The following is a 24,600-nucleotide window of genomic DNA, read 5'->3' on the forward strand; positions in this document are numbered from 1 at the left end:
GGGGCCCAGGTGTTCACTTATCAAATAAAATCTTTATAGTCATGCACTCCTATGCAGGTGAAGGGTGGGCTCTTGCTGAATCGTGACATGCCTTCAGTCCATTTTTCCTATGCAAAGTAGTTGGCTTATATTTAATGTAAATCTTTTTAGCAACTAGCTCTCTAAGGCTGGTTGCAGGTACCAGCTTTACAAGTACTTCCATTCTGGGAAAACTAGAAATTATATCTTTTGATTCTGTCTTTTCTTTGTCTTATCTTTGGTTCTGTCTGTTCTTGATTCTGGCTAAAAGCAACCAGCAGTACTCATGATACAGCCTGAACACTGAGTTGCTTTCAAATTTCCTCTATCAGATTAATTAGTCTACCATCCTTAATCACAGTCTCCCACAAAGTCTCAGGACATGGGCAAAGTATAGACAAATTTTCTGCCACAGTATAGCGCATGGCCTCTAGTCCAACTTCCAATGGAATCTTTCTTCCCAACTGTAATCTCCTGAGCCAGGCCTTTACATTTCATATTCCTGTCAGCATTCTGGTCTTCTGAGCTCTAACCCATAATTGCACATTAACTGCCGCTCACAACATTCTGAGGTTTCCCTAGCTTACTTCTCCAAACTCTTCCCACAAAGAAGTTCCAAAGGCTTCTAAAACCACATGGCCAGGTACAGTCACAGCAGTGAACCCAACCCTGGTACCAAAATATGTCTTAATCACATTTGCATTGCTGAGATGCAATACCCAACATCAGCAACTTAAGAGAGGTTTGTTTTGGTTCATAATTTCAATCCATGCTCTTAATCCATGGTAGACAAGCTCCAAGGCAGAAACAGGATGGTAGAGGGGCCATGACAGAGCAAAAGGTGCTCAATCAATGGCAGCCGGGAAGGAGAGAAAAAGAGAGAGGGAAAAAGGGAGAAGGACAGGTAAAGGGGGGGGGGGAGGGATAGAGGGAGGAAGGGAGGGGGAGAGGGAGAGACAAAGACAGACAGAGAGACAGAGAGAAAGAGAGGAGCCAAGGACAAGAATACACCCTTCCAGGTCACAGCCCCAGTGACCCACCACCATCAGGGCCTACTTCCTAACAGCAAGTCAGTTATGCTAATCCCACACTCCAAACACATGCGGTATTTGGTGACATTTTAGATCTAAACTATAATTAAAAACCTACTCTTGCCAGAAATGCTAAGGAAAAAAAGGCACAAAAGTCACACGCAGTGAATGTTTAACGTCATTAATTACAGTATTTTCATGGGTACTACTCTGGATAGAGCATTTTTTGGTCAAGTATATAGAATTTGTGATGGTTATTTTCATCTCTCATTTTATCTGGCCCACAGTCCCCAGATTTTGGTCAACCCTAGTTTAATACTGTGAGAGTATTTTTCAGATGAGGTTAACATTTAAATCAATAGAACAAAGTAGACCACCCAATAATATATGTGGGCTCCATCCAATCAGTTAAGGACTTTGTGAGAAAAAAATACAACCTCTTCCAAAGGAGAGAGAATTCTGTCCCTAGAGCAACATCAGCTCTTCCCTGAGCTCCAGTCTGTCAACCTGCCCTGCAGATTTTGCACTTATTAACCTCTACAATCTTGTGAACCAATTCTTTAAAGTAAATATCATAATAGATGGACAGATAGGCAAATAATAGACAGACATCATATTGGGTGTGTTTTCTGGATAATCTCGAATAATACATCTGCATACAGTTGAGCCTCTGTATCCATGAGTTCTGCATCTACAGATTTGACCACTGTGAATCAAAAAATATTTTTTTAAAATTGTATCTGTACCAAACATATAGACTACAATGTCATTATTCCCTAAGCAATCCAATATGCCCACTATTTACACAGGATTTACATTAGATATTATAACTCTAGATCTAGAGATGATTTAAAGTATGCAGGAAGAGGTACACAGGTTACATGCGAATACTACGGCATTGTATGCATTCTTGTGTTGTGGTATCTGTGGGGGTCCTGGAACTAATCCTTGTCAGACACCAAGAGATGACTGTACTGTGAGTTTGCCTTCTGTCTATTGTGACTGCTTTTACTCCTCTTGAAATAAAAGTCAAAGCCAAAGAAAGGCATATTGATACTAATGGTCCAGAGAGTGAGTTTTTGCTAACAAATCAAAAGATTACATTGTCTTGTCAACATAAACTCTTAGAAGAATATTCTTATGGTAGAAACAACAAAAGTCATGCCCTCTCCTGCACAGTCGAGCTGCCTCTGGGAAGTGGAGAGGCTGTGCCTGTTCCAGCCTCCCTTGTAATTACACAGGGTCCTATGACAAGTTCTCCCTATGGTTTGATGTGCAAGGTATGAGCACCACTTTCAGGCCAAGCACATGAGCACAGACATTCCATGCCCATTCTTTATGTCCTCTTACTGCATTCCAGAGGACTCCAGAAGCCTACAAAACAGAGGAGTCCCAGATGGAAGGAACCACATGACATAAGAAGCTGCCTGTGGAGGAAGTGGCTACAGAGTGCAGTACCCTTCCCAGACAGCATCTAGAAGCAAACTGGAAGTGTGCTAAGCTGTTCAAGGTCTGGGGCCTATTGCAGCAGCTAGCATTACCCGAATAACACCCCTACCTCCCTAAGGAGGGCAAAGAAGTCAAGCAGAATGAGCCCCTTCCACTTCTGTCTAGGGCTTGGGAGGAAATTGACCAATGGAAAGTGAACGTGAGCACCTTCCAGAGAGCAGCTGGTCCTAGACCATGCACCCCCAGCCACAGGACTGGGGAGAGAGCACTTAGAACATTCTACCTTAAGTAGGTCCAACTGTGATTTGTCCCTCCCTCCTCCTATAATAAAGCCCCAAGACCCACCCTACTCCTCTGGCCTCCCCAGGACACACTTGGGCCATGTTCTGAAGGAATCCGAACTCCTCATCAATTGTAAGCAGCATGAATCTTGAAAATATCCAGCCTCATAAGAATCTCCACCCTGGGGCCAGAGCCAGGAGTGGTGTGAGGGGGTGGGTAGGTGCCAAATGCCATTCCTCTCTTGTCTTGTCATCACATACCCACTCTAAGGAGAATGCTTTTCTTCATTAGGTGGCTCGCTTTGCAGGACTCAATGTCTCCACACCATGGGGGCATATGACGGGGAATGGAGCAGGCTGTCCGCATGTTCCCAAAGGCGGCACAAAAGCCCCATCCCCACACAAGCAAAGATGTCATCCCAACAGTCGTTAGCATGTTCACTGTCATTCCATTCTGCATCAAGCATCAGCTTCCTGATCCACAATCTGAGACTGTTCCCAAATACTCCATTGAGGAGCAGGTCAGGGTGTGGGAGGATATGGATGAGGAAGATGCAGTAGATGCTGATGTTTGTTAAAGACAAATAAAGGGTACACAGAGGTTCACTATATTAGTCCTTCTACTTTTGTGTGTATTTGAATACTTCTATATAAAAACATTCATTAAAAGGAAATGTCAATAAGACACACATGTGTAAATACTGAATAGTTTCTCAGGTGTGAAATACTACAAGTCTAAATAAGGTTCAAATGATATAACTGATATTGTGAAATAGGAATAAAACGTCTGAAGGAGTTGGGGAAGTGGAAAAGGTAGGGGAAAGGAAAGAAGGGAAACAATATGAGAAAAGGAAAAAAATGGAAACAAAGTCTCTGTAAATAGGAAGGGTGGAGGGGGTGAAGGGAGGGCAGGGAAATGGGGAAAAATAAGAACTAAGATACATCATGTAAAGTTACAAGATCCCAACAATGAATGTAAATGTATTTTATACCTAAAATGTACCAATAAACTTAATGAAAAAAAGAAATGTTTTCTATAACCTATAACAGAGAGGAAGTGCAACTGAATTCAATACCACCTGTCTCTTCCCTAATATTTTTTCAAGATGTCATGGTTATTCTCCACAAACAAATTCACTTTTTTTCTCTTTCCATTAACACTTAGTACATGTCATTATCTCCCAACTCCAATCACTTAAAAATTAGATTATAAATAATTGATTAATACAAAAGGAAAAAAAAAACCGCCATGCTGTCATTTTCATTATGCATCAAGACCAGGAGAATCTCTTCCTCTGATACACACACACACACACACACACACACACACACACACACACACACATCAGTACATTAATCCATATGCTGAAAAAAACAGGCATGCAAATCAATAGACTCAGGACTGTCCGGGAGACTTTTCAGAGGGAAAAACGATTGTCCTCTCTCCATTTGCTGTGTGGGTCCCTCCTCAGCACCATGGCCAGCAACTCCTCTAGTCCCGCAGTTACCTTCAGTGTACCCTCTTAGAACTTTGGCTTAGAATGTTAGCCTGTGCATTACATGTTGTAGGTATTTAACTTTGGTTTTTTATTTTTATAGGGGCTCACAGCTAAGAGTTTGCCTTGAGTCTCAGAGGAGACTTTGATCTTGGACTTTTCACCAATGCTGCAATTATTAAGAATTTGTTTACTGTTAAAGATGGACTAAATTCTTTTTGTATAATGAGATCGACATGAACCTTTTGGAAGCCAAAGGTGGAAAGTTATGGTTTAGATCTAAAATGTTCCCTAAAATTCTCATATTTGAAGGTGGGGCCTTGGAAGGGACAGGTCACTGGGGGGTATTCCAGTCCCCAGCACCTCCCTTTTCTCTCTTCTTCCTGGTTGTCATGTAGTGAACAGCTTTCCTCCACCACGCCATTCTGCCATGCATTTCTAGCTTGGACAATGGACTGAATCCACTAAAACTGTGAGCCAAAATAAATTTCTCCTCCTTTAAAAAAAAAAAAGAACTTTGGTCTCCAAAGCACACAAAAACTCAACACTTCTTAAACTCAGATACACCATGTGCTATTCATGTGGCCCTGTGTAAGCACATATACATGCATGAACAGGCCTTAGGGGCTAGGGGAAATGCCTGCATCCACACTTTTAAAATGTCTTTGTTCACAGCACATCCTCAAGGGAGGGCACCAAAATCCAAACAAACAAGGAAAGGATGTGATATGCACAGCCTAGGAGAACACTCAGGGAAAACTCAGAAAAGTGCAATGTGGAGGATGCACGGTGGCTCCAGAGAAACTGGAATTCTCTGCACCACTGCTTCTGCCATGCTCACTCCTCGGCGGCAGACAGACCCTGGCCAGGGTCACTCTGAGATCCATGTGTCACTTACCACAAGGGACAGAGGCCTCTTCCAGGAGACGACACCGATGAGTCCTGACAGCAGCACCTGGAATGACAGGTGGTACACAAAGGTGAGGCACTCTGGAAATCATCCAGGAGCATCACATTAACCTCACCCCTTTCCCCTAGTGAAGGGTGTCCAGGATCTCACACAACACAGGAGTGGGTGGCAATCAGCTGTGTTTCCCCTCCGGATGTTCACAGGCTGCAGCTGCACCAGGAGGCACAGCTGGCTTCTCAAGCCACCAGGGCACTACAACAGTGATGAGAGTCCTAAAAGACCCTCCACCATGCTGCTTGGTCCACCCTGGTCCTCTACATTATGTGGATGCGTTCTTTAAAGTCACAGAGAAGGCTGAAAACACTACATGGGTGACAAGCAAAGCTAACCCCACTCCTCGACCACCTGGCCACATGCGTGGCTGTGCCCATTACAAAGTCTCCTCTTTCTAGCCCCTTTCAATCACAGCCAATTCCCCACCTCACTAATAAGCAGTGTCTTCTTAGAAGGTTCTAAAACTTTCTACACCCTGATTATGAGCACCACATCCCTTTCCTAGGGCCAAGCAATGCCCCATGCCCTTCCAATTCCTCCCATTTCCCTTATCACGTAGATGTGCTATGTGGTGTCTCCCTTAGAGGAACCTCTGCTCACTTGTCCAGCTCTAGGGCTTCCTTTCTCTCAAGTCCAGGCTCCTGAGTCAGCCACTGGCTTGATCCCCACATGCCTTGTCTTCATATCCAGTTATGCCCAAGGGATCATGGAAACATAATTCCCACCTACTAACAGAATATCTTGTTCCCAAGATCACCCTGGAGGTCACCAAATGCAACAAAGTCCCACCTTGATCACTGCAGAGCTGGCCACAGGATCCACTATGGGACCCACTCCCCCAGGGTCCTGAGGGTCACTTCCTTGATGTTCTTCCTACTGCCTGGATGCTCTTCTCCTCAGCCTCCCTCTAGCTTCCTCTTCCCATTGCCCAGATCCAAGATCTTGGTCTCCTGTGTCCTTTGTCTCCTTCCTCATTGCTCCCTAGGAGACAGCTATCACAAGGCTCCTGGAACCCCATCCTCTGGCATCTCTTGCAGCCCAGAGCTCTGCCCTGACTGCTGAGTGTCACACTGTCTACTTAGCTCTGCTCCAGGTGCCTGCCACTCTCCATCCAACATGCCCAGAAATGCATCTCCTGCTTCCACCTCCCAGACCCAGTTTTCCTCTTGTAATCTCAACCTCACTCCTTCCTGGCCACTCAAACCCAAATCCTCTCTCTCATTCCTCATATTCAACCAGAGCCAGGGAGGGATAATGGCTTGCTTTTCAATAGGGTGATGTGTCAGGAGAACCATTATAAGTAAGGTGAGTTCTCCTGGGAAGAAGAACTACTTGTACCTGACTGAGAGCAGGGGCCATACAGCCGGAAACCTGCTGGTAGACCTTGGCTGCATTTCCCCTGGATCCTAAAGGGACCGTCCAGACCCAGAAGCAGCACACTCCTGAACTGACAGGCTCACAAGGTCACAGACCTTCCCACCCAAGCCCTCACTGCAGTGTGCAGGACCAGGTCTTACATCCATCCTATCCAGTGTACAGGGATTCTCCAAACACAGTGTTGACTGTTATTTACAACCATTTCCCTTATCTCCGTCGTCCACTCTTAAGGACATTGCCCAGCCTCCTGTTCCTTGTATTCCAGCTCCACCACTATGGAAATCCTTGATTGATATCTCCCATATCTCTCTGCAGCTGTCTCCTTATTCTTTTTCAAAGCACCACTAGAATCTCTGGACTTGTACACCCAATGCATGAACATTCAAGACAGCCTCTCTGGGGTCAGATTCATCACCCTCAGCAGGTACACCATATCCCCAAAATCATTTTGCCATCAGATTTCACACCATTTCTCAGACGGGTATATTTAGGATGCCCCCCAGTATCTCATGCTTGACAATTTAGATTCCAAATTCATTTCTCCATCTCCAAATCTTCCTCTTTCAGCCAATTTGAGAATCCTGCCAAGAATGGTGTATTTTCTGAGCTCACTGTATATATAGTTCAGTAGCCCTGTCAGTCATAAAGCTCTTCTGGACCAGTTCTTCTGGATGTCTCTCTGCATGTTCCCTTCTTTCCCCTCTGCTGAGACAGTCTTATACTTTCCCAGGCAACAGCACTTGTCACTCCACTCTGCCCTCAGGATGAACTGTCCTTATAAGAAAAGGTCTTCCCCTGTCCTTCCCACCCTCCATGCATGTGTGCCATGGGAGCATCCAGAGAGATGTGGCCGTCTACATGCCAGAAGAGAGCCTCCCCAAAGCTCGTCATGCTGGAACCCTGGCCTTGGACTTTGCAATCTCCAGAACTGTGAGAAAAAAAATTTCTGTCATTTAAGCCATGCAGTCCATAGTGCTTTGTTATAAAAGCCTGCTGTGGATTATATCTAGGTGTTCCCCCGACAGCCTCATGTGCTCATAGGCAGAGCCCTGCTAAGAAGCTTTTCAAAGCCCAGGCACTGGGTGTTTCCCCTTTCAGGACACCTGCTCTGGTCCACTGAAAACAGAGGCTAGCAAAGCAGAGCACATAGCTCAGAGCCATGGTAGAAAAGAAGTTTAAAGCCCTTGATCTGAAATGATTAGGTTTAGCTTGAACTGTTTTTGCTCAATTCCAGCTACCAGTAAGGATTATATCACATAGGCAGACAACTCAATAATTCTGCACGTTTATTTTTGTACCACTCCTGTGAGGGAAAAGGGTCGTGAATCTACTTAGCTGTGAAATTGCTATCATGAAATCTTTGTCACACTGATTTACCAGTTTTGTTATTCAAAGCCCACCATTTAGAAACGACATACAGAAACTGAAGAGGGACACATCAGAGTATCATATAATTAAACAGTTTGAAAGAAAGGTCAAAGAACACAGAAAAGGCATGATGCTGCACAAACAGAGGGGGCTTAACTTTTCAAGCATTCCGAGCTGTTATACGGACACCAATGCTCTCTTCTCTCCACTTCCCAATCCAGCCTAGTAGAGGCAAGAGACAAAATTAGAAATGAGACAGAACTTCTGCCGTCCAGGGTGATGGAAGGGGAGGATAACAGACTACCAGGAAGTAATGGCCTCCTTAGAGCCAAAGACCTTTCCCATTTGATTACTACCACTGCCTGGACACAGAGGCTTCAAATAAATTATCCTTTTAAAGTCTTGGTCCATAACACTGAAAAGCTCTTTCTCTACCGATCAAGATTTTTTTTTTTCAGACCATCAAATCTTGTTCAAAGGCAAATGGTAAGGCAAGATTTTAGGTAGTGCAGCAAGTCCTTCTAGAATGCCAGCTTGACAGCCAATGCAATTACAAGGCACATGGCAGGTGTGCCCAATAGCTCCTGTGATGCCAATTTAGCACTAAGATGCCACTGTTTGCTGTGTGTCTGGGGAAATAATGGTTGTTGCAATAATGGAGAATAATATTATGAGCTGCTGGGTTTCAAAGAAGTCTACTGAACCCTGTCTTCCCAAGTCTTTCGACCACAGACTCTTCCTCTCCACTGCACAGTCTTCCTTCAGCCTCATGGAGTGCTTGGCCCATCTACTTTACCTTACTGCCATTTTCTTTTCTCCCTGTGTGCCTCTCCCTGCCTGGGTCTCACAGGAACCACATGATAAGGATCAACAAGGTGTGCAGTCCTGCAACCTCTGTGTCCTCCTCTGAGGAATACACTCACCATCATCCCAACCTTGTCCAGTGTTCTGCTTCATCCCCTTGGAACAATTCTCTTCCAACATTTCACTTCCAGCCTGTGGTGCCCACTCCCTCCACACCCTTTCCTCTCAGGAGCTGTGTCAATACACCAGATGCATCATGCGCCCAAGGAAAGTCAGCTCTCAACTACTTCCCCCATGGTAGAAGATCTCTAGAGCGTTCCTCCTTTCCTCAAGCAGTACCAGAACTATACAGTGATGCCAAAGATGAAAGAAAAAAGATCAACTAATATTAAAGTGCTTAAAAATATTCTAGGGTTGTGGGAACAGCTCAGTGGATAGCTTGCCTAGCACACGGGAGGCCCTGTGTTTGACCCCCAGCACCACACACACACAAATTCTAAACAACTCATGAACCAAGACAAAGTCAAAGTGAGACATACTACCGTGTGTCCTGCTGCAATGTATGTTTCTTTGATGGAGATTAATGCTCATGTGCTTGGAACCAAATTCATCTGTCTTTTCCCTGCCCTGTGAGACAACACCTTCTCATAGGGCTGTTTACTCTGAAATTAGAGTAGTTACTAGACTCATTCCTGGGTTTTGTTATTATATGAGTTCACAAAGTAGCATGCATAAGCCAGGCACCAGGACACACACCTGCAAGTCCAGCACTCTGGAAGGATAGGGTAAGATTGCAAATTTCAGCTGAGTTGTAGTAACTGAGCAAGACTTTATCTCAAAATAAAATAAGTAAATTAAAATGTGGCTCAATGCAAAATACCAAAACAAAAGCAATGAACAAAACCCCACAAAGTAGTATATACATCATAACAGATTTTATAAATATTTTGATTTTTAAAATTTTTGAAATCAGTTCCTGTGTAATGCTATTGTATCTTTTTTTTTTGGTACTGGGGATCAAACTTGGGACCTTGTGCTTGTGAGACACATGCTGGAACGGAACCACTGCGCTAAATCTCCAGCCCAGCTATTGCATCTTATTTCATACAAAACAAAACATTCTGAGAGGGGGTCTGCAGGTTTCACTAGGCTTCCATGCTGAGAGTTATTAACCCCTGATTGAAAGTCCCTTTAGTGGAACTCTTTTGGTAATCAATTCTCATTTTTGTTAATTTATACATGTCTTGTTTTTCCCTCAAGCTTGAAAGATAGCTTTGTAGCAACACAATTCTTTAAGTCCTTTCTTTCAGTTCTATTGCAAATATCACCAGAAGTGGAAATGCAGGATCAATGGGTAATTCTACTTTTCATTTTTTGAAGAACTTGCACACTGTTTTTCACAGTGATTGTAGTACTGTTTTACATTCCCAGCAACAGTGCACAGGGGACAGTTTCTCCACATTGTCAACACTTGTTTCCTAGTTTATGCTTGGCTGTTTGTTGTTTTTTTATAATAGCTATCCTAATGAATAAGAAGGGGTATCTTGTGGCTTTGACTTGCATTTCTCTAAGGATTCATGATACTGAACATCTTTTCCTGTCCTTACAGCCATTTGTGTACCTTCTTCGGAGAAATGCCAATTGAGGTCCTTTCCCTACATTTGAGATTCTCTCCGTCAACTTTTCTGAGGCTTGCTTGACAAACAAGACATGATGTTTTCATAAATATATACATTGTAAAATAATTACCACAATCAAGACAACACATCCATCACCTCACCTAATTACCAATATTTCTGTGTGTGTGTGGAGAAAACAGTGAAGAATACTCTTTCAGCAAATTTCAAACAAAGTGCATTATTATTAGCCATAGTGATCACACTGGACCTCGGATCTTCATAACATCTTCACCTTATGAAAATCTGAACCCTTTGAATAACAACTCCCCCTCTTCCCCACTCCTCAGCTCCTAGTAACAACCCTGCTATCCTCTGTGTCTGACATCTAAGTAGAACATTCCACATTTGTCCTCCTGTGTCTGGCTTCTTTTACTTATCATATTGTCCTTCAAGTTCATCTGGGTTGTCAACACACTTTTTAGAATTGGTTTGCTCATTTTCAGTGGTCATTGTTGAGTTTTAGGAGTTCCATATTCTTTTCAGAGATTAATCCCTTAGGAGATATGCAATATTCAAATATCTTCTCCCATTCTGAAGGTTTCCTTTTTACTCTGTTAATAATGCCCTTGGATCCACATGTTTTTAATACCGATGAAGTCTGATTTACTAATTTTTTTTATCGCCTGTATCTTCGGTGTCATTCAAGAAACCACTGCCAAATCCAGTGTCATGGAAGTTTCCCTCTATGATTTCTCCAATGAGTTTATAGTTTTACATCTCTTATACCTCTGGTCAATTTTGTTAATTTATCAGGTAAGGGTCCAACTTCATTTGTTTGCATATGAACACATTACATTAGTTATATGATTTAATTATAGAGTTAGTGTCATACTAAACCAACAGGAAAAAAAAGAGCTATCCAAGGGTCCTGAGACAACTGTTAATTATAAATAAACAAACTAAAATTAGTTCACACCCACAAACCAAAATATATTGCAAAGAATAAAAATATTAAATGTAAAATGTCCATTGCCCAAGTATCTAACTAAAATCATACACAGCCAATCTCTCCACAAAAGTTTACTGAGAAAAATACCCTACAAAGAATTAATGAAATGGAAAGGAAAGAGCAGGACCCTTTTAGGATGTCAGAGTGACAGAGACTAGACCAAATGACAATCGTCTCCTCTGTGGTTGCAAAGAATATGTACCATCAAGAGGGAAAGTCTGCCACTGCCTAAAAGTATGAAAATCAGAATGAGAATAATCCCTACGCAAATAAATCTCTAACTATGATACCGAAAATTTTCTATGACTATATAAATTACTACAATCCATCTTTAAAAGACCAAAGTGCTAAACATTCCTATAAAGATCAAGAGATCTGGTTACAACAATCAATAAGTTGAAAAAGTACATTAGTAGCTACATTTACTGAGTATTACCGATATGTCAAATGCCTATGAAACGTTTATACTTTAATTCTTTTTATCCTGACCACTGCAAGGAGTATATGTTTCTTATGCCATGTACAGATGAGAAAAAGAAAGCACAAAGAGATTAAGTGACATGTCCCTATGTTACTGTGGTAGGTAGTGTGGGACAAAAGCTCTGAAACAGAAAAATGGATTTCCCCTATATACGCAAGGAGTAACTGGCTAGAAAAGAGAAAAAATAAAGATTCCACTTATAATAACAAATAAAGGGCATTAGAATGTCTTAGAATAAACAGAAGTGATAATAAACAGAGATAATAAGAGATGAGCAAAAGCAGTATCAAGAAGTCTTCAATATCTACTAAGGAACATAAAAGACTTCATTATTAGATGGGAAAAACATTCATTTTAAAAATAGAAGGACTAAATAATGTATAAGTTCCATGCAATTCTAATTAAAATATTAAAAAGGGAAAAGGAAAATCTGCATAATAAGTGAACTGGCTAGTCACTTGCCAGTTCAAAAAATAAATAATAAAAAAATAAAAATCTCTACTCCATTCTTTGCACAAAAATAAACTCCAGAGAAAAAATATGAATGTTTTAGAAGAAAATGGGAGAAATTTTTAAACAACTTTGAAGTCAGCCTTTGAGACATGACAGCATGATGAGTCATAATAGGAAAGATTGAAGCTTTAAAAATTTTTAAGTTCAAGGTTTTCTTTTTAAACATTTATATGTGGTGCAATGAAATTTGTTCTCAATGTTACAGCCTATCTATGTTAGAAGTACAAGTCCGTGCCTCTGCCACATGAGTGACTGTCCCAGATCCATGAAGGGGCTTCCTGGCTTGGTCAGGGCACTGGCTTAGAAGCAGCACATACCATCAGCCCTAAGGCCTGCGGATAGTTCACATATGCCCTCTGCCTCCTCCTCACATAAGTAACTACTCTCCTTCAAGTGTGGGTTGCAGACTAGAGCCCTGGCAAACCCCAAACCCACCAGGGAGCTTGTGGCCAAAGAGGGCCCAGCCAAACTGACCTGCAAAACCAGAGAACACAAAGGTTTGAGACCCGTCAACACTGAGTTAGGGGACGATCATTAAATGTAATATTATTGTGGCAAGGGCCAATGAACAGGTATGTGTTTTAACAAAACATAAAAATATAAGACCAATTTTAAATTGGGAAAATATTAATAATATATATAATAAACAAAAGATTGATTTTCTTAATTTTCAAAGAGTTCATGTGCATTAATAAGAAAACAGAACAACTCAATAGGAAAAAATAGCTAAATTCTATGAAGAAGATGTCCACATTGAACCTATTCAAATTTAAAAACAATAAAATAACTATTTTAATCCATCAGACTGGTAATGTTTTGGTGAACTTTTGGTAAACTCTGTAAGTAGCAAAAGGCTGAGAGGGGGAAGAAGGTCCTCTTCAACAGTGTTGATACTTTGACGTAGACTTCCTTGGAGTAATTTTATAATATCTCTCAAAATTAAAAAAAGTACATTCAATTGTTCAGTGATTTCACTACTGGATATCTGATCTCTGGAAAAATTACTAGAAGTATACAAAGCTATTTACATAGAATATTTGATCAATAACCTTAACAAGTATATAGCAACAAAGGGCTAGTTAAAGCAATAAAGGGTTTTTGATATTTGCAACATAATGTGAATATATACATTAGGAAGTTGGAGGTAGACCTATTTAGGCTGACAGGGAATGATCTCCAAGATAAATAACTGACAAGCAAGACATAGCTTTGGGGGCACAGAAGGTCCTCCATTTGTGTAAACAAGAAGAAATGGGTGGACGTTGGCACAATATAAATATCTCTCTCTAGAGAAATAGGGCAAACAATTCCTTTCACAATAGCATTCAAAAAATTGAAATACCTAGAAATCAACCTAACAAAATAAATCAAAGACCTCTTCTCTGAAAATTATAGCACTTTGAAAAGAGAGATTGAAGATGATATCAGAAAATGGAAAGACATCCCTTGCTCCTGGGTAGGAAGGATCAACATAGTGAAAATGGTCATACTTCCAAAACTGCTATATAGATTCAATGCAATCCCAATTGAAATCCCAGCAGCATACTTCATGGACCTTGAGAAAACAATCCAAAAATTCATTTGGAACAAGAAGAGACCCAGAAGAGCAAAAGCAATTCTAGGTAACAGAGACATGGCAGGGGGTATTACAATCCCCAACCTGCAAATATACTACAAAGCTACAGTGATAAAAACAGCATGGTACTGGCAAAGAAACAGACCTGAGGACCAGTGGAACAGATTAGAAGATGCAGAAACAACTCCAGACACACTCAGCCACCTCATCTTTGACAAAGGAGCCAAACACCATCACTGGAGGAAAGATAGTCTCTTTAATACATGGTGCGGGAGAAATTGGGTTTCAACTTGCCAAAGACTAAAACTAGACCTGTATCTCTTACCATGCACTAATCTAAAATCGAAATGGATTAAAGATCTAAATACTAAAATAGAAACGCTGAACCAGTTGGAACAGAGGTTAGGTAGAACTCTCCAAGACATTGGGGTAGGAAAAGACTTTATGAACAAAACCTCAGTTGCCTGTGAACTAGCACAAACAATCAACAAGTGGGATCTCTTTTTACTAAAAAGCTTCTGCTCAGCAAGAGAAACCACCAGCAGTGTGAAGAGACAACCCACAATGTGGGAAAAAATTTTCACCAGCGGTCCCCAGACAAATGTCTACTATCTTGAATCTATAAAGAACTTTAAAAAATCAGACCTTCCAAATTTAAAGACCCAATCCAAAAATGGGCATCTGAAATGAACACATGTTTCTCACACAAAGAAGTAGACATGGCAAATAAACATATGAAAAAATGTCCAACATAACTGGTCATTCGAGAGATGCAAATGAAAACAACACTGAGATTCCACCTCAATCCAGAAAGAATGGCTGCTATCATGAAATCAACCAACAACAAATGCTGGTGGGGCTGTGGGGAAAGAAGAACCCTGCTCCATTGTTGGTGAGAGTGTAGATTGGTGCAACCACTGTGGAAATCAGTATGGAGTTACCTCAAAGAACTAGGTCTGGAAGTTCCATTTGACTCAGCTATTCCCCTGCTGGGTATCTTTCCCAAAGAATTAAAAGAATCATACCAGAGTGATATATGTGCAACCATGTTCATAGCAGCACAGTTTATAATAGCTAAAACTTGGAAACAGCCCAGATGCTCATCAACTGGAGACTGGATAAAGAAAATGCGGGTTTTTTATAAAATGGAGTACTACTCAGCCATCAAAAATGAGAAATTAGAGACATTTATTGCTAAATGGATGCACATTGAGGCGATAATCTTAAGTGAAATAAACAGGACACATGTGTAAATACTGAATAGTTTCTCTAGTGTGAGAAACTGAAAGTGTAAATAAGGACTAAAAGGTATAACAGATAATGTGAAATAGGAAGAAAAGGGGCAAAGCGGAAGGGGAAGTGGGAGGGATAGGGGAAAGGAAAGAAGGGAATGGAATTAATATGAGAAAATGAGAAAATGGAAACAAAGTCTTTGTAAATAGGGAGGGCAGGGGAAGGGGGAAAAAATAATAACCAAGAGAATATGTAAAGGTGCATATCTCCAATGATGAATGTCACTATATTGTACACCTAAAATGTACCAATAAAAGGATATACAAAAATAAATAAATAAATAAATAATATCTCTCTCTAGAAGGATGCTCAGGAAACTTAGCAATGAGAAACTAAACTAGGGAGAAAGAGGGAGAGAGGCATGCTTTTAAAAGTGTAATTTTCTGTAATATTAATCTTTAATGTATGTATGTTTTATGCTAATATATTTTAAATTATGCATATCATTTGAGGCTGTAATTTTGCTTCTAAGAATTCTGGTGTTAACCAAAAGATTATTTATAATTTTGAAACTGGGGACAATCTAGATGCTGGGCAAGCAGGACTAGCTTCCATTTAGTGAGTTCTTCCCACTGGCCACTAGGTTACAGAAGAATATTCAATGCCACGTAGACACGTTCACAACTGATGAAAAAAAAAGGAAAAGCCAGTTACAAAATGGTTTCAAAGTCAGATAATTTCCCTTCTGGTAAGTAAATAGTAAGTACACACAGGCACCAACCTACAAATACATCAAGAAATCAGTACCTTTCTCCTGCCACCACCAAGTCTGTCTGCACAGTGGGATTCTGGCTTCCTCCTCGTTCTTTTATTTCCCATGATTTATAGAAAACACATTAATGGCTAAAACCAAAGCCAAAGATAGTTAGCTTGTTTAGTCTTCTGAGGGATAAAGCATAGCGCTGGTCAGTGGATGTTATGTCTTCTACCTGATGTCCTCCAAAGGCTCATGCAATCAGAGGTGGGACTGAGGGGAGGTGACCGGACCATGGGTGTGATGCTGGGTTGGTCAGCTGGTGGGTTTACAGCTGGATGGGGCAATGAGGGTGCAGCCTGTTGGGAAGAGGTGGTTCAGTGTGGGCGTGCCCTGCAAGGGGGCATGGACACATTCTTCCTCCTCCCCTGCCAGGCCCCTCGGCCATGGTGCGCTGCCTCGGAGCCAGCTGAATATGAACTGAAACCTCTACAAACTGTGGGCCAAATAAAACTGTTCTTCTTTAAGTTTTGGGTATCGAGTATTGTGTCTAGGCAACAAGAAAGTAAGACAGTGGGAATAATTCCCTCCAATGTTTCCTGCCACTGGACACATTCCAACACCCCCACTGAAAGGACCCCTGACTTCAGAAGAGACAGAGATGGTCTCTGGACCATGGCGGCACTGGCCTGAGTAACATGGTGGGAAACAAGATTTCTCCCATGTGACTGAGGGCCAAGGTGACAGCCTGACGGAGGAGGTACGAGTTTACGGAGAGCGAAGAGGCCCACTCTGCCCAGAAAGCTGCAGCCAGGAGCCAGGAGCAGTTTGATGTGGGCTGCTACTACTCTTTGATGGAGAATAATGAGAATTTACAAGGTGAATACAGGTTTCAAAGATGAATTCTAACCAGGACCCGGATATATTCAAGAACCTCATTGTCCACCTTTTAAATCCAATGTCACATTTACACAATGGGCAGATACATCGTCCTGCTTGGAAAAGAATATTGCATAAACCATTTCCTAGTCCTTTTCACTCTCTTCTTTTAGAATTCTCCTCTTTCTTTGCACAACAATAAAAACAATGTATTTGTTGATACAGAACATTAATTCCATTAAAATCACATTATGTATAATGAAAAGCTATCAGAGTATAATTATGCAAGCAAACTCACAGACCCACAGCAACTTTGAAATCCATTGGAATTACAATAGGAACTGAACCCATCTGGTAGAAAAATTGCTCCATCACTTCCAAATGAGCATGAATAAAGACTCGCTGTATTTATGTTATAAAGCATACACTACTTGGGCAAACCCGAAAGTCCAGGCCTGATAACTAAAGGTGCCTTTGCCTGAGTTTTCTCAGACCAATTGGAGCCCGAAGTTGGGCTGCCAGAATTTGCCCCAAAGTACACAGCCCAGGGTCCAGTGACTGAACCCCAAAGAGCCACCAGGCTTCTCAGTCTCTAAGGGTGGCTGTCAGCTCTGCTCTGCAACAGACTGGCCTCTCACCCCTCGCTGGCCTCGGCTCCCACGTCACAGCCTCAGCGCAGAGCAGGTCTTCTGTCCTCCACCCAGGAGTTCTCAGAGGAGGCAGAGTGCCAGAGGGCAGAGGAAGGGCCAGGAGACTCACTTCCTGTGAGAGGCACAAGGAGTGCTTCCTATGTTTCACCCCAGCCAATAACCACCTAATTGGTGACCTGGAAGTGACACACACTGGCACACAGGGATTCTACTAGGGCCCCAACCCTCACTCATCACTATGTCCACCCACAAGTTCAGACACTTCTAGGACTCCTAAACAGAAGCTGTGAACCTGGAAAACCCATGCCAGGCTGGTGGCCAGAAAGGAGCCTCTTTGTGTGACCAAGTGGGCCCAGCATTCTGTAACAGCTGTCTTCACTCTCCAAATGGCCCCCCAGCCCTGCAGCCGGCAGCCATTCCACCTCTGCAGAAGTGCAGTGCGAAAGTGGCATCCTGGCCTTCCAAGGCCAGTAAGTCCCTAAGAGACCTTGGCTGCCCATTTCCTCCCCCTCAGCAGGCACTCCTGACACTCACTCATCTCCTCAGTGCCTTTTCCTCCCCTCCACTGAGGATGTGGCCCGACAGAGCTCATTCCCTCTTGCAGCTCCGTCCTTCCATTTCCAGCCGAACCCGGCCAGAGGAACCCACCTGAAGTCTCCTCAGCAGGGCACGCACATCACTCTGCCCTTCCCTCCAGGGCCAGCTGCTCCTGGAGACTCCGACCTCCGGCAGAGGTGCTCCCTATGTACCCACATGTGCCCTTCAGAATCTGAGTCCCCCTTTCCCTCCCTCTACTCACCTGATCTTGAAGCCATCTAAGATGGGGGTGTATCCTATGAGCCAACTCACACAGGACCCCATACCTGGAACCCGGCTGGCACCTCCAGCTGAAATGTGACAGCCCGTGTATCAGTCACTTTCCTGTCACTGGAACAAGGTACCAACTTAAAGGAGGAGTGGTGTGTTTGTCTGGATCATGGTTGAGTCCACAGTCAGCTGGTTCAGAGGTAGAAATGGTGTGGTGGAGGAAAGGTGCTCAACCCATGGCAGCCAGGAAGCAGAGAGAGAAAGGAGGAGGGAACAAGAATACACCCTTCTAGGTCACGCTCCATTGACCACTTCCAACCAGGCCTCAGTGGATGAGTCCACTCATGAGTGTAGCACCCCACAGTCCGATCACCTTCCAAACACCTGAGACTTTTGGAGGACATCTTAGATGCAGACCATAACAGACCTACGACAGCCTCCCTGCCTGAACACTTTGGACCCATTTTCTGTGCCGCAGAATCATCTTGTTAAAATGCATATCTGAGCCTGGTGTGGTGCTTACATGTCTATGATCCCAGCACTCTGGAAGGCTGAGGCAGGTGGATTGCAAGTTCAGATCTTGTTTCAAAATAAAACTATAAAAAGGGTAAAGCTGTGGGTTCAGTCTCCAGCACCGCCACCACCACCACCAAAAAAATAATAATAATTGTAGATTTGACTATGTCACTCTCTCCCCTCCCATAACATTCTTCCCCTCAGAGGCCTTCTTAGACCTTCATGTGAGTCAGCTCTGCCTCCCCAGCCACTGCACAGGTCACCGCATGGAATGCACAGAAAACAGCTGCAGGACCAGTGATGTGGGTACCGGTTTCCCTTGCTCCTGTGCATGCACCTGTCTCCTTCTGGCCAGTTCATCTAGGGACAGAGAGAACATCTTTCTCATCCATGTGGTTTCACACTGAGCAAGAGGCCCAGGACCACAGAAAGCTCAAAAACAGGTTCTTAGCATGTGCACACTCCATCGGTGCCATCCTCCTGGGACGGGTGCCTCTGCACCACGCGCCTGCCCAGGCTGCATGGCCCTGAGGAGAAATACTGTGACTTTCGCCCTTTATAACAAAAGCAATGCAAGTTCACTATGTTAAAAAGTTAAGAAAGTCAGATAAAGTAAAGGCAGAAAAGGAAACCATCTGTGCTCTCGTTGCTTCTGCTGTTCCTGTTACTGTTTGGATATGGTTTAAGAGTTTTCCCCTGGGAGTTTACAGGTTAGAAGCTTGGCAGTGGGATTTTTAAGAGATGGGCCTGGTGGGAGCTGGCAAGGTCATCTGGGGCTGCATTCAGGATGGATTAAAGTCGCTCTCATGGCTCCCTGAGTTAGGACTTCCTAATGTTGTTATAAAAAGGGCAAGTCTGGCCTTCCCCCTCCTGTCTTCCTGTCTTCCCATCTGATCTCAACCCCTCATACCGACCACACTGATGCCACCCATCACGAGCCCTAACATGCCTCTTTCCTCCATAAGTACTCAGCCTTGGATATGTTATTATAGCAACTGAAAATGAACCACTGTAACTACTGCTAACAGGCAGTTGGGTTCTATTTCAACCTGCTTCCATAAAAATTGAACTATCATGTTGCTAATAACCTTTTCTCATTGCAATGTATCGTGCTCACGATGACATCACACCCTGGAAATATGCACTGATGCCATTTTAATGGCTGGATGGTATGTCATTGGATGAAAAAAATCATCTATTTAAAGAATCACCTGCCATTAGTCTATGAACATTTGGCATCACAAACGCACGTGAGTAAAATTTTTTTTAGTTTATAGAAATATGAATAGGAATTTAATTTTTGCTGATCTAAATACAGTGGATCCTCAAGTTATGACCAGCCTGACATCTAAACAACTAGGCTTAATTAGGTTAGTGGAAGATTCATCTGCCTCTTGTTACCTATAGCGTGTACCCAGGTAAGCATCTAGATCTCAGCTGTACTGACGGACAACCAACTTGAGTTACAACCAGCCCTCAGGAACCAATTGAGTTCGTAAGCCAAGGGTCCACTGTCATTCTATACATAATCTGAAAAGTCAGATTGTTCCCTAGAGACACGGACAGCCACTTAAAATTATTCTGGCTGTTTCTTCTACTGTTTACTCTCGGCTTTCTAAACCTGACACTTCGACCTCTGACTATGAAAGCTGAGGATTCTCAATGATCACACAGAGCAGACCTCTCTCCCCTTCCTCCCCCTCATTTTCCCAATCCCGACAGGGGAACAGTCCTCATTTTATTTCCACACGCGGTGTTCACATTATGACTAGGTAAATATTGTCCATAACGGGGCTGAAAGTGGTATAATTACTGTACCTTTTAAAACTGACATCGCAATATTTAATTGGAGTTCATTGCCTTATTTTTCACAGAAGTCTTTGAAATTCACCCTGCATTCTCCCAGACCTTTCACTATCTGTGAGCACATTAGGGGCTCTGGGCTCCTTCGGGTGTGTCCCTCGGGGTCCCGTAACCTGCTTCTTCCGCACCCACTTGGTCGGGAGCACCAGCACTCCCAGGGATTTTCCTTCACCCTAAAATCCCCTTCACCTCTCTACTGGGCTGAAGACCCCCCTTTACCTTTGTCTTCTCTTTTCTTGATTCTCCAGAAACATTCATAGAAATGATTTGCAGGAGTTCACATTTTTGAGACTCTGCATCCCAAAAGAAAAGACATGGAGCACAGAACGTCCGATTCCTGATGGGAATATTGGAAATTCGACAGGGGTGGGGGCATCTTAGTTTAGCCTTCAATAAGTGCTGGGCACTTGATCTGAACCTGTCAGCTCCAGTGTCAGGTCAGGAAAGAGTTCTTGCATCAGTGTATTATCGTAATTCCCTCTCCCTTATTTCCTTTAGTCTCTGGAGCTCCTATTTCTATTTTTGGCTGACCATTTGATTCCGTTTCTTCCCCATTTCCAACTTCCTGGCCATTTTGTTCCACTTTCTCAGAGATTTCCTCATCTTTCAGCCTTTCTCCTGATTTTAACTTTTTTCTTTAAAAAGGTTTTCAAATATTTATAAAAGTCTTAAAAATTCAATCTATCTCCTTAACCTATCCACTTGATTAGTAATGTTGCTGTATTTTCTTCATCCCTTTTTCTTTGCTTTTTTTAGATAAATTACAAACATGACATTAGACCTCTAAATTTTTCAATATGCGTATTGAAAAAATAAGGATATTTTTCTGTATAACCTCAAAGCCATTAACACATCTAAACGTCACTATTAATTAAATATCTCAATATTATATGTAATCTCTAGTGTGACTTTCACAGTTAAATCTTTAAGCCACCCCCCAAAATAGTGTCATCTATGGATAGCCAATAGTTCCAGCGTCATTTATGCTGCTCCACCCTATCTCCAATCCACGGTGCCATCTCTGCCATTTGGCAGAGTTTTGCATACTTCAGGGCTCTGAATTAGGTTTTGCTGATAGGTTTTGCTGCCTGTGCACCTGAGAATAATTTCCATTGCCTTAAAATGAGTCTTGATATCTGGGAGCAGAAATTCCCATCTTCCTCAGGAGTCTCTTGACCTATGTTGGCCTATAATTCCTTTCATATACTTAAAAATTAGGTTGTTAAATCCCACTCTCCTGTCAAAAAATTCTGTTGTGATATTTAATGTAATAAATAAAATGTAAGTTGAAAAAAGTTGTGTTCAAAATATGGAGCCTGCCTACGTCTATGAAGATGGGGTCTCTCTCCATTTATTTAGGCTTAATGTATTTCAATACACTTTTATACTTTTTGCATATATGACTTACATATTTTCACTTACATGTGTTTCTATGTTTATTTCTGTGCTATTGTAAATGATATATCGTAAAGATTTATGTTTTCTGGCTGTGCATAGTGACACATGCCTGTAATCCCACCCCCTGTGGAGGCTGAGGCAGGAGGGTTGCAAGTTTGAGGCCATCCTGGGCAATTTATCAAGGCCTTGTCTCAAAATGAAAAATAAAAAAGAATTGGGGCAGAGGCTGTGTGGAAGAGTGCCCCAGGAATCAATCCCAGTACTAAAAAACAAAATTACATTTTCTGTCTATTGTTGAAGTATTAAGAATACAACTGATTTTTAGCATACTAGCTACCTTGCTAAACTCATTAATTCAAGTAATTTTCTTTGAAATGTCTTAATCCTGATTTTAAAGGAAGTATTTCCAATGTTTTCTCAGTAAGAATGAAACAGTTCTGTTAAGTTTATATTTTTGTATAACTTTCATTCTATTTTTCTTGAAGTTTGCTCATTATATCTGGATTGTCAGATGTGTAGCTGGTTACCAACTTTTTGATCTTTTATATTTGTAATTATATCTCCTTTCTATTAATTTTTTTATTCTTGTTCACTTTACAATGCTTATCTATTTTGTAGGTTTTACAAAGAGCTATTTTTAAATTTTATTTTTGTATTATTTTACTTATTTAGTGGCATGGGGATTGAACCCATGGCCTTTGTACTGAGTTACATCCTAGTTTTTATTTTTGAGATAGGTTCTCAATAAATTACTAAATTGTTCTGATCCTCCTGACTCAACCCTCCTACAGTGCTAGGATTATAGGCTTGTGCCACCAGACCTGGCTTCAAAGAGCTAACTTTGAACTACATGTTAATCTTGATACTATAGCTTTCTTTGCTACTTAATCAATTTATGATCTTATCTTTGCTTTCATTAAATTTGTTCAATTTTCTTTTCTAAGCTAACCTGAGCACTTAGCTCATTCGTTTTCAACCTTTTTCTTTTCTAAGTATATAAGGATATTAATTTATATTTTAATTTCTTATTTGACTGAGTCAGTAAAATGTGGGGTTTTTTAACATTCCAAACATGTTAGACTCACTTATCTTTTGACTAATTTCTTTTTTTTTTTTTTTTTTGGTACCAGGGATTGAACTCGAGACCTTGCACTTGCAAGGCAGGCGGCAGAGCCACTGAGCTAAATCCCTGGCCCATTTGACTAATTTCTAACTCCATCTGTGTTCAGGAAATGTGATCTCTTTGATATACAAACTTTGAATATTTTGATACTTTTTTCTGGATTACAAGAAGATTAATTTTTAAAAGCAGTTTCTACATGTTTAATTGAAGACATCTTTAAGCTGCAGAAGTCTGTGTACTGATGTGATCAAAGAAAGCAGTGAGTGTTTAAATTTAAAATAAAGTATTACAATAAAAGACACATTACTGCTTGTCCTCTCATGCCTCTCCCTGTCTCCTTGAGCACTTATCCCAGCACACCTGCCACTCTCTGAACCAGTTCTGGAAGTGCTCTTCTGTGAGTGTCTTTCATTGCACTGTTGTGGCTGCTTGAATGTCCCGAATCGATTAAAAATGTTTACATCTTTTTAAAATTAATTTTATTGGCACACTTTTGATGTACATAATGATCACATTCATCATAAGGAATCTGCACCTGCACACGATAGATCTTGATTCTTTTTTCCCCAATCCCCTCTCCTTCCTTCAACCTCTCTGCCTCTCCTTATTTACAATGCCTTGTTTCCATTTTTTCCTGCTGTTCTCTTTTGTTTTCTTCCTCCCCCGCCCCTTGTTCCCCTTCCCATTTGAACATTTTCTTCCTATTTCCCAATATCTATTATACATTTTGAACCTTATTTACCCTTCTGGTTTCTCACACCAGAGAGACAATGCAATATTTAAACATGTGTGTCTGATTTATTTCACTTAAGAGTATGGCCTCAAGGTGCATCCATTTACCTAGAAATGTCCCAAGTTTAACCTTCTTTATGGCAGAGTAGTACTCCATTGTATAAAAGAAACACGTCTTCTTTATCCATTCATTGGCTAAGGGGCATTTGAGATGTTTCTAAGATTTAGATATTACAAATTGTGCCTATAAAAAAGGCTGTGCATATGTTGCTTTGGCATGATGCTTTTAATTCTTTCAGGAAGACACAAGAAGGGGAATAGCTGAGTCAAATGAAGCCTCTAATTTTAGTTTTTTGAGGAATCTCCATACCAATTTCCATAGTTGTTGCACCAGTCTACACTCCCACCAACAGTGGAGAAGGGTTCCTTTTTCCCCACAGCCCCACCAGCATTTGTTACTGGTTGATTTCTTGATAATAGGCAGGGTTTTTTTTCTTGTGGTACTAGGGATCGAACTCAGAACCTTGTGCTTGCCAGGCAGGCACAGTGCCACTGAGCTACATCCCTGGCTCCAATAGGCATTCTTTTTGCAGTGTTGCTTTAATTTCCATCTCTCGAATGACCAGTGATGTTGAACACTTTTTCATATATTTATTTGC

The 24,600-nt window shown here is 41.8% G+C and overlaps 1 protein-coding gene across 4 annotated transcripts in view; it reads right to left on the reverse strand.

Moving 5' to 3' along the window:
* Entrep2 (endosomal transmembrane epsin interactor 2) overlaps positions 1-24,600 on the reverse strand; it is a 430,735-nt gene that overhangs the window by 220,242 nt on the left and 185,893 nt on the right. For all 4 annotated transcript variants that reach the window (XM_087188281.1, XM_087188280.1, XM_004852663.3 and 1 more), the window contains one exon: positions 5,174-5,230. In XM_087188281.1, the coding sequence (XP_087044407.1) occupies positions 5,174-5,230 (57 nt within the window). The remainder of the gene's footprint in view (positions 1-5,173; positions 5,231-24,600) is intronic.

This window comes from Heterocephalus glaber, unplaced genomic scaffold, assembly GCF_053883595.1.
Source record: "Heterocephalus glaber isolate CG9 unplaced genomic scaffold, H.glaber_assembly_v1.0 deba00001531, whole genome shotgun sequence".
NCBI classification, from domain to species: Eukaryota; Metazoa; Chordata; class Mammalia; order Rodentia; family Bathyergidae; genus Heterocephalus; species Heterocephalus glaber.